General features: G+C 44.0%; 1 protein-coding gene across 2 annotated transcripts; it reads right to left on the minus strand.

The window, feature by feature from the left end:
* Nucleotides 1-1,061: 1,061 nt before the first annotated feature.
* Nucleotides 1,062-9,948, minus strand: enc1 (ectodermal-neural cortex 1). 2 transcript variants are annotated; one of them, XM_061263830.1, is made up of 4 exons: nt 9,791-9,948; nt 9,486-9,570; nt 6,733-8,525; nt 1,062-3,736 (listed from the first exon to the last, which is right to left on the minus strand). In XM_061263830.1, exon 3 carries the CDS (start codon nt 8,517-8,519, stop codon nt 6,744-6,746), a length of 1,776 nt encoding a protein of 591 aa, XP_061119814.1. In that variant the 5' UTR covers nt 8,520-8,525; nt 9,486-9,570; nt 9,791-9,948; the 3' UTR covers nt 1,062-3,736; nt 6,733-6,743. The 2 variants fall into 2 exon arrangements, with proteins under 2 accessions (XP_061119814.1, XP_061119813.1); XM_061263829.1 differs by having other exon boundaries at nt 9,486-9,948.
* Between the last annotated feature and the right edge of the window lie 3,362 nt (nt 9,949-13,310).

The following is a 13,310-nucleotide window of genomic DNA, read 5'->3' on the forward strand; positions in this document are numbered from 1 at the left end:
ATTGAAACCTGAGCTCTTATTATCCAATCTTTTCTCATAACATGCTATGGTGTATTTAACAGTTGCATTTATTTGATGTGTTAGGTAAATATTTGAAGCTGTCAGGTAAGTATTTCATACACTGCATGTTGAAGGTTATCAAAAATATTGAAGCATGCATTTGTTCCTCTCAGTGTCCCGGTGGGCGTAGCTATGCGTGCTGACCTGCAGTGTTGTTCAGGAGCCAGTAAAACTGGTGTTTCTCAACCCGCCTCTGGGAGTCATTTTAGACAGGAATGTAAACAATAGGCTGGAGTCTCAGCACTCAAACGGGTGCAGGGGATGGTTCATGAGATGCTCAGCACTGCTGGGGAAAATGCACACATGTATAAAATTGCTAATGTGTGCTGGGGTACAATTGAGGAGCATTCCTTGAAGAGATGTTGTGTAAAATCACTATTGGGAAATTAAAGGGTGAGGAAAAACACTCCTAATGAAGTCCAATAAAGGCTTTTACAGTTGCTGATTATGTACTTCTTTGCAGAAAATGAAAAGGGGCCTTTTCATGTACTTCCCTCATCCCCCACAGTTTGCAAATAAAGGTTGTGGTTGTCAAGGTGACTTGACAAAAAAAGCAGAGCTGTCTGGCATACTTTCCCTGGTTCCTGAGAGACTTGCTTGGCTAAAGCCGTGGCGTAGATAAAATGATTTCAGTTTCTCCAGTACAGAACAAAGTCTTAATAATGCACTGGATTTAGTAGAGGACAATAAAAGTCCTCTGCACCTTCTAAAGCTGCCTAAAAATGTGAAGAACGCAGCATTGAATCAGGCTCAGTCTCGGCTTCCTCATTCCATAAAACCATGTGATGGAGGTCAAAATGTGTTTAGGGTTCAAGGGGGAAATTCTTGAAAGTGCATACAAAAATGGGTGCAAGAAAACAATACACAAAGTAGATCACAATAATCACAAAATACTAACATTAGAAGATTTATTTACCTAAATATTCTGACTTGTGAGCTGCATGCTACCTCACCAGTAAGTTGTAAAGCCATAACATTCAACAGAAGACAACGCAACACGATTTACAGTAAAGAGAAAAACTCTTTGATCTTTATTAGCCATGAATTTCACATTGTGAAAAAAAATCACTTGTACAAAGTAATGTCAAACTGCAGTAGTCCAAAAAATCAGAGCAAAAGTAAAACTGACATTGAACCGTTACATCTCCTTTTTTTGTGAATTTTACATTTGTTGCAAACATATTCAGAGCGTCAGCCAGAAAAAGAGCATCTCCAATTGGTCTTATACAAGCAGGTGTCTGACCCCCAGCAATTATGCAGGAAAAAAAGTGCGTGTGGGGGGGGCTCATTGTTGACTGTTACTATGGCAACCATGGGCCTCAATGGGAGAACCTTCTTATCTGATGATGAGGATTTGAAGTGCAGTATGCTGTGAATGGCTCTTCGGGGTCAAAACTAGGGAAGTGTGGAGATTTGGAATGGCGGAGCAGTTTGCCAGAATATCCCCATCAATTCCACAAGGCAGTCCCTGATGGGGTAAGCTCCATGAGAATTATTAGCAATATGTTGGTCTCGTTTGAACCATTATATTAGGTAATGTCATAGTCGGTTACATTACACTAAGCATGAACATTTCAGCCTCACCTAACTGAGGTTTCCTGTGTTGCTGAAAGTTTCCATTTTGCCTGTCCATCCATAAATATAATTTGCACAAAACCATGCTACACATATGCAGCATTTTCCCAATATTTTCTTAGAATCTTTTTTTTTTATTTTTTATTTTTTTTAAATGATGGACTGTTCAGTAAATCAATGAAATACTGTGCTGAAGATTAATGGTATATCCACCATAAATTATAAACTGTAGTCAGATTAAACAGGGGAAGAACCATGTTCACTGTCACGCAAGCAACTATAGCGTATATGACTCATTTTAAACTATAGTGACACTCCAGCATACACAGCCATAACACATCACAGCTGTTTATGCAGACATCTGCTTCTTTACATTCCTGCTGTTAAAAATGGATACAGCCTTTTTCCGGAGTCGGCACTTTTGATCCCAGCCGTAAGAACAGTGCCGGCCATTTTATATCAGACATTTTTTGTATTTTGTACTGTAAAATTTCAATTTAGTTTTTGCTTTATAGCTACCACACCGGGATCGGGGTCAGATTCGTTTTGGCACAGATGGTAATATTAGATGAATATAATGACATGATATTTGGGTAAGCACTTACCCATGGAGGCCAGACCCCAATCTAGAATTCATTCCGATCCAGTCAATTTCTCATCAACACCCACTCCACAACCTGGAAACCCGCTGAGCTGGTGGTTACGCTCTGGGTTATCTGACCACATACACTCCCGAGACGCCCGCACAACCTGTGACCGACCCGTCACTGCAGTCACATGCCATGCAGAGAGGGGGGAAGGGAGCGATTAGCATCATCTGCCTCTCCCCCCCCCCAAAATGGTTTCCACTTCAGAGAAACTCAAAATGTGCAAAACAATAGCCCAGTCAGAACGGACCTCAGCGGGCCATGCATGGTACGACACAAAGCGCGGAACTTTGAGAAGAATACGAGCCGTGAAACAATAAATAACGTTTCATCCCAAAAAGTAAACATGTTCATAAAATAAAAGAAAGTGAAAATACACAGATTCTTCTTATAAATAAAAACTGGTACATACATTAAAGCCAGGTCTTAAGACAAGCATTCCATTTCAGCATTAATACAAAAATTCACAAGTAGTTTTTTTTAAGTGTTGGTTTGGAAAAAGGTCCTTCTCTTTGCCTCCCGACGTCTCCCCGCTGTGGCCATATGTCCACAGAAAGGCTGTTCTCAAAGGGCTTCAGCTGTATCTTCACTCAAGCCAACCTGTCAAGACAAGATCCCATTCTTCCCCCACACAGCTGCTGCTGGCGGCACCTCAGCCGTTCTCCGTTTCACCGCACACCGGCAGGTCCCACTCAAACTCAGCCAGGCAACCATGCCCATCTTTCCCAGTCCCAAAATCTATTTTGCAGGGTGATTAAATTGTGACAATATGACTGTGTCCTTGATTAACAGCTTTAGCTCAGACGTGGTTTGCTCTGGCCTGCGTTCAGGGTGATGCGGACTTGCCCAAGGACGGCGAGGAGAAGGGCAAAGCATGGGAGTGCGCTGGTGGGTCTCCATCGTAGACTGCCGTTCTCCAGAAGCTTCCGTCGGCCTCCACCCCTGACTTCAGTCGTTCATCCTTCATGCTAAATGCTAAAGTCCCTGTGCAGACACCTATAGCAATATGAAAAGACAGCAGTGCGAGATACTGCACGTTCATCTGCACAGATACCACGCGATTCATCTGAACACACAGGCTCCAAATGCATCACGTAATCCCAGTGGCATTTGTCATTAATATCTGCCTTGTGGGCATTTAATAAGCAGAATTCTCTGGCACAAATAGGTTTCGATGTGCGTGGGAAGACCGAAAAATGAGTATCAGGAATGCAGTTACATCCCTCTGAACTGACAATTTCAGTTGTTTAAAGCATGAATGGACTTTAGAATTCACATTTATATAATTTGCAAGTAACTTGTAATGCTAAAAATACAGCTACCCTTGTCTTTGCACCTGCTGTATAACTATTCGATTGTATTTTTTGTCCTAGTCTTCTTGACTGCACAGGGACTTTAAATGTATGCGTGTTCACAGTTGAAATCCAGTAGAAGTGTTGCAACAACAGGACAATCTATGGAAAGAGAAAACAAAACAATTGTCAGAGGCAGACCTTAGAAACCAGTGCAGTAAACATATATGCATGTCATTTGTTGTCCGGTTTGAATTGTGGCCCCACTGGCTCTGAAATTGAAGCCTACTATCCATTAAGGTTCTGGAGATACTATATTGAAGGTATTTGAACAAAACAACCAGAAATCTACATGAGGAAAATTTTGTACATCCCTATCTATGTCCTGCAAGACAAAAAACACATTTGCCAAAACAGAGATGGGCACTGGATATATTAAACATTAAGAAAGTGTTGTTCAGGCTACCTTGAAGTTCCGTTTCAATGATATCTTACTATGTGTAGTCTGCACTTTGCTTTAATAGTAACATTTAACCAACATCCACGGCAACTCTGCTAGTGTGCCCGTTTTATTTCCTGTGCCTTACATCCCTTCTGCTGCAGGTTTTATGGCTTCAAAAAGTCAATATGTAATGCATTTCTAATATCCATTTTAAAGATGTGCTCTCGTCCCATGTGGTCCGCAGGAGAATAGGGCCTCCATGCAGCATCCTTAAGCACACACAATGGGGGATCAAACAATTCAGCATCCTCCATGTTGTGCCCAGTCTGCCCCCGCCAAGCATTCTTTAATTTGGGGCTATAAAAATGATTTGTCATCTCTGAAGTCTGCTCTGTTCCCAAGTCACAGAGAAAGAAAAGCAATTAGCGAATGATTGCCATCGCTATCCACCATAGAGCACGGACAGCGAAAAAATCCCCCCGGTCCACCCCCAACGCTTACCCCAGACCAACACCCTGGAAAGAAATATTCTGCATGCTTGCCTTAAAGCAAAGCACTGTGAATGACAATCCACTTGAGGAATGGGGTTAATTCAGCAAGGAAAAACTAATAAAGGTAAATAAAACTTGCTCTAAACCTGGCCCCAGCCATTAATCAGTGATCATGAAAGCCGGTAATGATATATGACCTAATTTTAACATGCTGGGAAGGGTTTTTTTTTCCAGCCTAGATCTGTGATTAGGGTGGGTGGGTCACAATTTCGATTTTCAACGGGCCCCTTGTCAGTGATCCAAGGTGAAACCTCAGACGACAAAACAGTCCCGTTCCTGGCCCTGTTCTCCCCAGCGCAGGTCTCCAGCGCGTTCTCTTTGTGTCAACCCACCGGTGTGTCAGAGGCTGCGAGAGCCAGGGGCAGGACGGTGAGTAAACAGTGACCAGTAAACTCCTGGGGGTGACTAGAGTGACCAGAGCCAGTGTGAAAACGGAGAGCTCCAGGGCCAGCTTCCCTTTCCTCTCCCCTCCCTCCAACCCCACCACTGGGGGACAATAACGCCTTCCCAGGGGCCCCTGCCAAAGCCGCTCACGACCGCTTTAAACGCATTAATAGAGCGTCACAAAGGGACCACCACTTTGAAATTTACTGCCCAACCTAGGTGGGCAGCATTCCACAGCAAAACAAAGGTGGCAATGGAATTCCTGTCAGGGGTTCACAATACCCCTGCCGCTGAAAGGCGAGCCACAGGGGTCCAGGCCAGACTGGTTACTAATGGTCTGCATATATTGAGAGGCCTGTGCTAATCTATTCCATCCCTGCTTTTGCAGTGTTGAGTCATGCTTGTGTACAAACCATATGTGCCAATACCGCATGAGGTTTCTTTGATATTAAGAAGCCAAAAAAACCTACACTAAAATAACTATATGAATGACTCCGGTGTGACTTTGAAATCATGTTGAGCAGCCTGGTTGATCCCCCAACTGATCACCAATATTATTATTTTTTAAAGGCATGTATTAGTGAATAAAGTAAACCCGTCATTTATTTTGTGAATTCTGTAATACAGATGCTAATCTGATTCTGCAGTTGCAAATCCCAAAACCACTTCCATTGTGTCTGTTTGTCATCATCTTGAGGGCTTTAATATAAAGCTGTGCAGTCACAGGGGACCGGAAAATAACAGGGGCAGTCTACAACATAAACATTCCAGACAGAAACACAAGTGCAGATGTGTGGAACCCCTCTGTATAGAATTAAAAGTCACTTCAATTAGTTTCTGATGCAATACAAGTATAATACTCCACCGACTTCAAACAAAGTCTGCCTACAACCCAAGCACACACAACAAACAAATCAAATCAAATCCAGACATCTGTGATTGTATTACCCCTAGCAGGCTTTTGCAGCCTGCACACAGCATGGCTAATTGGTGTTACACCACTGGGGACAATTATAGTACTTCCATCTATCGCCTTCTCGTATATTCTAATTTGCCATTTTGGCTACTCAGTGCCTCATGCTGAAGAATCATAATTCAATGAGCCATCTGTCCAACCAGTATCTCCTAAAGAACAGAACCCTGAAGCACATGTCTGAGTGCATCTTTGTCCTTTTATATCAGTGGGCCATCTAGGTGAGATGGCACCACACCGTTTCTGCATTTGGAAACCAAGAAAATAATTGACCGCAAGTTTCTCTTTCCCTGTAAGTCGCTGGTCCCACCCTGTGGTTCTGGTTCACACTGAATTAAAGTAGCCTCCCACGTAATGGTTAAATCCTAAGTTTACAGAGAATGGCAGAGGTAGGCTCACCTCATTTACATTTTCCTAGTGACTTTCCATTGGTTGTAATAGTGCCACTCTTTGTCTCAGGGAATTGGACATTGCTTAGAGTAGTGGTAGACGCCAAACAGTCCAGTTAGATGATTGCCGGGCCACTGACCAGATGGATAAAACGACCCACATTCATATTCATGGATACAATCTGCCACAGCAAATTTAATCAGAAGCACATTACTCTATCAAAACTCAATTTCAGTTTAATTCAATAATCGGCCTTGTCCTTGTAAAAACTGTAATGGGTAAATGCTACAATTCATTTTCAGCAGTGGTTGTTTAAAGTCATGTGCGAATGCAATCTGAACCATGTATAATATTTTTCTTGCTATAATGAGGTTCCTGAGTGAAATATATTTTGCATCAATTGGCTTCAGTTTCATACCTTAGAGGAGCTTATGCTGGAAGATGTTTCCATGTGCTAACGAAGGCAGTGGGGATAAGGGAGTATGGCACAGTGGTAATACTATTCCAGGTGTCCAGTGTGGGGTCATAGCAGTCCAGAGTTTTGCACCGCTGGGTACCAAAGTAGCCACCGACTACATACAGTTTATTGCCAGAGGCCACCGCCTGACAGCTCATGCGCTTGGCTGTGACGTCCCCCACTTTAGTCCACTGGTAAGTCTCGCTGTTGAACTTGTAGGCAGAGCATGCAGAGAACTCAGTGTCTCCTCCCATGACGAAGATCTGGTTGCCGAGGACGGCTGCGGCCGTGTAGCGCCAGGGCTGGGGGCACGTGGCTGGCACAGTCCAGCAGTTCTCCAGCGGGTCATAGCACTGCACTTTGGGCAGCTTGTCGTGGCTCACGCTGGTGCCCCCGAAGGCGAAGAGCTTGAGCTTGACACTGACCACTGCCGCGTTGCTCACCCCTTCCCGGAGCGTGGCCACCATGGTCCACTTGTTGGTGGCTGGGTCATACTGCTCCACTTGCTTGAGTGACACGGACGGGGAGGCCGGGAGGCAGCCGGTGGCGGCCGTGTGCCCACCCACCACGTAGAGGCAGTGCTTGAGCTCAGCCGAGCCGTGCCCAAACCGCGCGATCAGCATGGGCGCGGCCTTGGACCACTCCTCGTGCAGCGTGTCATAGACCCACACGTCCTTGGACACCCCATTTTCGGAGCCTCGGCCCCCTGTGACGTATACCTTGCAGCCAATGGCACAGGCGCTAAACTCCTTGCGAGGGCTGGGGATGTCAGCCTTGGGGATGATTTCTTTGGCCTTCTGGTCGACCAGGTACAGCTTGTCACACATGAAGGTCTGGCCTCCCAACAGGAAGAGGGCATGGCTGGTCTTCCTGGGCCGGGCACACAGGCTGTTCACCACACCATCGTTCTGCAGGATCTTCAGCTTGCAGCGGATGGCCTCGTCCACCAGCTCTTTGCTCTTGGCCTGCTTGTTGATGAGCTCCTCAGTGGAGACGTTCTCCATGAGGAAGATGGCGGGCAGCAGGGCCAGGCGCACGGTGCGCAGCAGCTCGGGCAGGTCGCAGTACCGCCTGTCCAGGTCATAGTTCACCCAGTTGAGGGCCGACTCGTAGACCAGCCTCTCATCCTCGGTCTCCAGCTCCTCGTGGGAAAGCAGCTGGACCAGGATGTCTTTGGGCAGCTGCAGAAAGTCCTCCGTCTTGCAGATGGTGGGGAAGTTGTTCAGGCACATGCCCCAGGAGAGCTCGGACAGCTTGGCGCACTGGTGGGCGTCCGACAGCAGCAGCATGCCCAGGCAGTTGGTGGGGTGCAGGTTCTTCTCCAGGAACTCCGCGCAGGCGTCCCGGATGTCCTGAAACTCCAGCATGTCTCCGGCCTCCAGCAGCGACTCTGCATTCTCCTCGTTGATGATGACCCGGGAGGAGTAGGCGTAGTCCAGCAGCAGCTCCAGCACCTCGGGGTGAATGGAGTCGTGGAAGTTGACCTCGCTGGCCTGGCTCTCCATGAGGCCGCCGCTGAACATGGCCTCGAAGTAGCGGCTGCAGGCGGCCAGCACGGCCCGGTGACAGGGGAAGGAGCGGTTGCCGGCGTGCAGGAGCACGTCGGTGAAGAGCCTCTGTTGCCGCAGAGCGTTCAGGTGCATCAGCACGCTGTCGGCGTAGGATGACTTGTGGAACAGGTAGATATTCATGGAGCCCGTGCTTGCCCGGGACTTGCGATTTTCATGGACGCAGATGGACATTTTCATTGAATCCTACAAACAGAATAAATTTAATTGATTTAGACAATGACTGAAAAATGACTGTCATCAACAGACAGAGGATAAAAAATGCCTGAGATTCAAAATATGCCCCCGTCAGCTTTAACATCTCATATTAATTCACAGGCAACTTAGGTATGACTGTTATCAACAGAATTTAGTCCTTTGATAATAGTGCCAAAACAAAGTCAAGCACAAGCCAATGAAAAGGGCACCGTTGTGTGATGTCATACTGCAAACAACTCCTGTATGCATTTCTGATGTCGGTCCGGGAATCTACTTGAGTCTAATCACTGCCAGGTGGTCAGAGCAGAACGCATGCATAATGGCTGGAATTTTGAGGTTAAACAACTTATAAAGCAGTCACATTTTGCAGCCATTATTTCTCACTGAATGTTCACATCACGTGTTTACATCAATTAACTGACACCTGCAACCCTATAAATGAATATACCGATTTAACAATTAGCAGTTCCAATTTTCAGGTAATCGATATCCTATCCTTATCCAGCTGACATTTCTGCTATTGAATATATATCGAGCTTCTACACCAGTGTTACAAATATACGCATCCTACATTAATAACCTGAATCTGATGTTCCAGCGTATCAATTCATAATTAAACATACTGCGCGAATAATAAATACATATTAAACATAAACAGGTAGCGTATAGGCTAGGTCAATAGTTTTAAAAGACAAGAAAACATAACTTACGTCTAAGGTAAACCAATGATCATAGGCTAACGTCGTTTACACACGAACTGTAACATTTATTTTTATTCGTTTTTCTTAATATTATTTTAAACCTGACAACACGTCGCGGACAACTGTTCAACGTCTACATGGCATGCATTGATCATTCAAAAAGTTGTTCCGCCACAAGCTAAATTATATAAAACAATTTTACACAAATTACCACATGAAAGCGAATACATATTTTACAAAAACCTACCTCTTTGTGTGAAAGTAGGAGTTCAAGTCGGTCCGTTTTAGTCCTCGAACATGCCACTTTGGGAAAAGCCACGATGCTACAAAAACTGAATAAATTGCATCCAGCTTATTCGGTGGGGGTAGTTAAAGGAATTGCAGACTTGAAAAGGCTTCGTCTCTCTATGTCTTTCGCTTATTCCGTATGTTGAAATACGTTGAAAAGCACTGATATAACTGATTCGGTCTGAGAGATAATTTCTCAAGCTATATCGCGTCGTTTACCATGCATGGTCTACAATAAAAAAGATCTCCAGCTGGCCGTCTCACCCTCAGCTCTGGTCGTACAATCAGTTGGGCAGCTCGTGTGGGTCTCCTCGTTTATGTCAATGGGTGTGTTTTTAGTATTGTGAGGGAGGAACATTCCTGTGTTGAGGAAGAAAAATGGGTGGAGTATGCAAAGTAGCTGGCTGGGCCAAGAGGAAAACAGTAGATCAGCCAAGGGAAAGGGAAACGGGTAATAAAACACGGGCAACCTGACAGCAGTAAAGCCTTCTGTATAACTCCGAATGTATTATGGACAATTTAAATATTTTCAAAGCGGCATTGTAAGAGCAAGGTTAGCGATAATTAAATTCCAATTCAGGCACATAGGTCTATCGATGGAGACTGGTCCACTCCTGTTTAAATGTTTAAACAAAAACTGGAGCCAATGTATAGTCAACTGTAGCCCAGGCCTAATGATACTGCAATACACATTAAATCAATTGAATCAGCCTAGTTACTAGCTGAAACTGAATGCTTACAAAAAATTCTCTATTTATCTTCTTTATCTTCACTTCGCCTACATTGATATTTATGTTGCTCGCAGTTTACGAAACGAACATTGTTAATTTCTGTATCTGAAACTGAACTTCGTTGTTGTTTAAATAATCATGCCTATTAAAATCATAATCAAACATGTTTTGCACTTCTATCCAATATGCAGGAATTCAAGCTGTTATTTAGGTTTCCTTGAGGAAACCCATGTAAATAGGCAGAAAAAGGACACGGGACGAATGAACTGTTGTGCATGGCGGCGTCAGCTGTTCCTTAAGTTCGCAACCGTCCTCCAGCGAGATGGACAAGAAAACAACTCCCTCGGGGAAACAATGGCCCCCGCACAACCCGAAAAGCGTGTATAATTACATTATCGAAAATGAATAGTTTATTCGTGCCTCTGTCTGTCCTGCAGGAGAAGAAGCATATTGAATTAATTGCACCATTTGCAAGTGCTGGATTTTGCCATCATTAGCATGAAATGCTTGTTTGTCATTTCATTGCTGCTGTAAAAGATTACTTGTTAATGCCAGAAAGCGAGTTGTTACTCACAACTCTGCTTCTCCGTAGCTGTCGTTACTCATTGTTTTTCATTTGTAATTTTCCAACAGTTGTGTAATTACATTTCGAGAAACTGGAAGAGCAGTAACCATTTCCAAAGTGCGTGCGTGCGTGCGAACTGTGAAGGGGATGGGCACATTGTATTCAAACTTAAAATAAAATTCAAATTCTGCAAAATGTAGCAGTTGGATAGAAACTGTTGTCAGAAGACAGGCAGAATCTGGGAAATCATTGACTTGCCAATAGCGCCACCCAGTGAATAATTTTTGTCACATGGATCAGGTAAATCTGTCAGTTATATCTTCTAAATAAGGTAAAGAAAGAATGAAACTATGAAAAGGTCTGGATTTGCCCTTGTTCACCTGCATCACAAAAACATGTTTATTAATGCAGTTTTGTCTGGGAACATAACGCATTTATATTAAATATTACAGATTTAATAATATAAGTATTCTTACATCTTACATTCTTACATGGGGCGACATGGCTCAGGCAGTAAGAGCAGTCGTCTGGCAGTCGGAGGGTTGCCGGTGTGATCCCCCGCCCGGGCTGTGTTGAAGTGTCCCTGAGCAAGACACCTAACCCCCAAATGCTCCTGACGAGCTGGTCGGCGCCTTGCATGGCGGTCAATCGCCGTTGGTGTATGAATGGGTGAATGGAGAAGCATCAATTGTACAGCGTTTTGGATAAAGGTGCTATATAAACGCCTGCCATTTACCATTTACCATTTACATATAAATTCAGATAAGCCAAGCTAATTCTCAACATCTGAACAAACACCTTGCATTTATGACAGGAACAAAGTCATTGAACCATTGCATGGTGTTCAGTCAACCATTTCATGTAGTTCATGCAATCAGTTGACTGAATCTTCAAAACCACTTTGATTCTGTGGTCAGAGCAGTCAACCAAATGACAGGAGGTTTGGAAAGGGATGTCAAATCCATGCTGCTCTTAGCTGCTCTGCCTTGTTTCCACTGATGCTTGAAGTCACTGTTGTTAATGGAGCAAATCTACTAGCCATGGAACCAAAACAGAGTATACACACTAAAGGAGCACAAGATGAGTCAGGGAGACCAAGGCACCACCTAATCATTAGAAATATAGCTCATACATTACAACTGTCTTCACAGAATATGTACCACTCATGTACTTTAACCACTACGCTACAGGCCACCCTCTAATTAGCTATCTAAAGACACCAAACACTGTATGTGGAAAACCCATGATCTATACAGTATTATTTCAACTTACAATAGTTCTGGGTGCATTCCAGTGAGGTGGCAGAATTACACAGAGGCAGCACAATGATGGGAGTAATAGTCCTGTACTGCTGAGCACTGTCTTTTCATCAAACCTTGCTGACCCTGTGTCAACATGGTAAAGACAGTCTGTTTCCTTCTTGGGGTATGTAGAGAGGCACACTTATGTAAGATGCCCTACACCATCATTAGGCTGAAGAATAAATGAATCACACATAGCCAAAAAATTATGTGTGTCAAAATCAACTGTTTGAGGCAAGCCTCAAGAATAGAATGTCAGGTTACAATGTGCCGCTCCTTAATGTGTACGCTCATCCTACTTCTTTAAATTGCCCCACAGCGCCCCCCTATGGACAGATGAGTTGCTATAGGGGAGCAAAACACTGTTTATCCACAGCCTTGTGGGTACTGAATGAAGCCAGTGCTGCATTTCAAAGAAAAGCTGTGGATCTGAACTGAGGACTGAAACCTGTTAGGTGGGGAGCCATGTGAGCCATGAAAGTGGTTGGGGAGAAAACTGGACATTCCGAATTAGGGTGGGAATTTCATACATACAGCCCCACATTGGGTGCAAAATCATCTTCAAGAAAAAAACAAAACATTAAACAATTCTCAATAACAATCGGCATTTATAGAACATACATCCTGTAAAAAGTATAAATATACATTCACTGAGCACTTTATTGAACTTTTCTGTAACTGCTGAACATCCAGTGAGCAGCAGTGTTGCGGGCAGAAATACATTATTAATGAGAGAGGCCAGAGGAGAAGGGACAGACTGGTCGAAGCTGACAGGAAGGTGACAGTAACGCAAATAACCACACATTATCACTGTGGTATGCAGAAGAGCATCTCTAAATGCATCAAACCTCTAAGTGGATAGGCTACGGGAGTAGAAGACTTAATTAATCAAAATAAATAAGTCTAAGAAACACCTAATGAAGTGCTCACTGAGTGCTCCCTCTCTCATTAAGTGTTTCTGCCCACAGAACTGCTGCTTGCTGGATGTTTTTTTGTTTTTCACACCATTCTCTACAAATTCTACAGACCATTGAGGTGAAAGTCCCATGAGATCAGCAGTTTCTGAAATACTGAAACCATTTTGGTCTGAAAAACAGCTGAACCTCTTGACCATGTCTGCATGCTTTTATGCATAGCTCTGCTGCCACAAAATTGGCTGATTAGATAATCAAAAGAATGAGTAGGTG

Source organism: Conger conger, chromosome 12, assembly GCF_963514075.1.
Source record: "Conger conger chromosome 12, fConCon1.1, whole genome shotgun sequence".
NCBI lineage: Eukaryota > Metazoa > Chordata > Actinopteri > Anguilliformes > Congridae > Conger > Conger conger.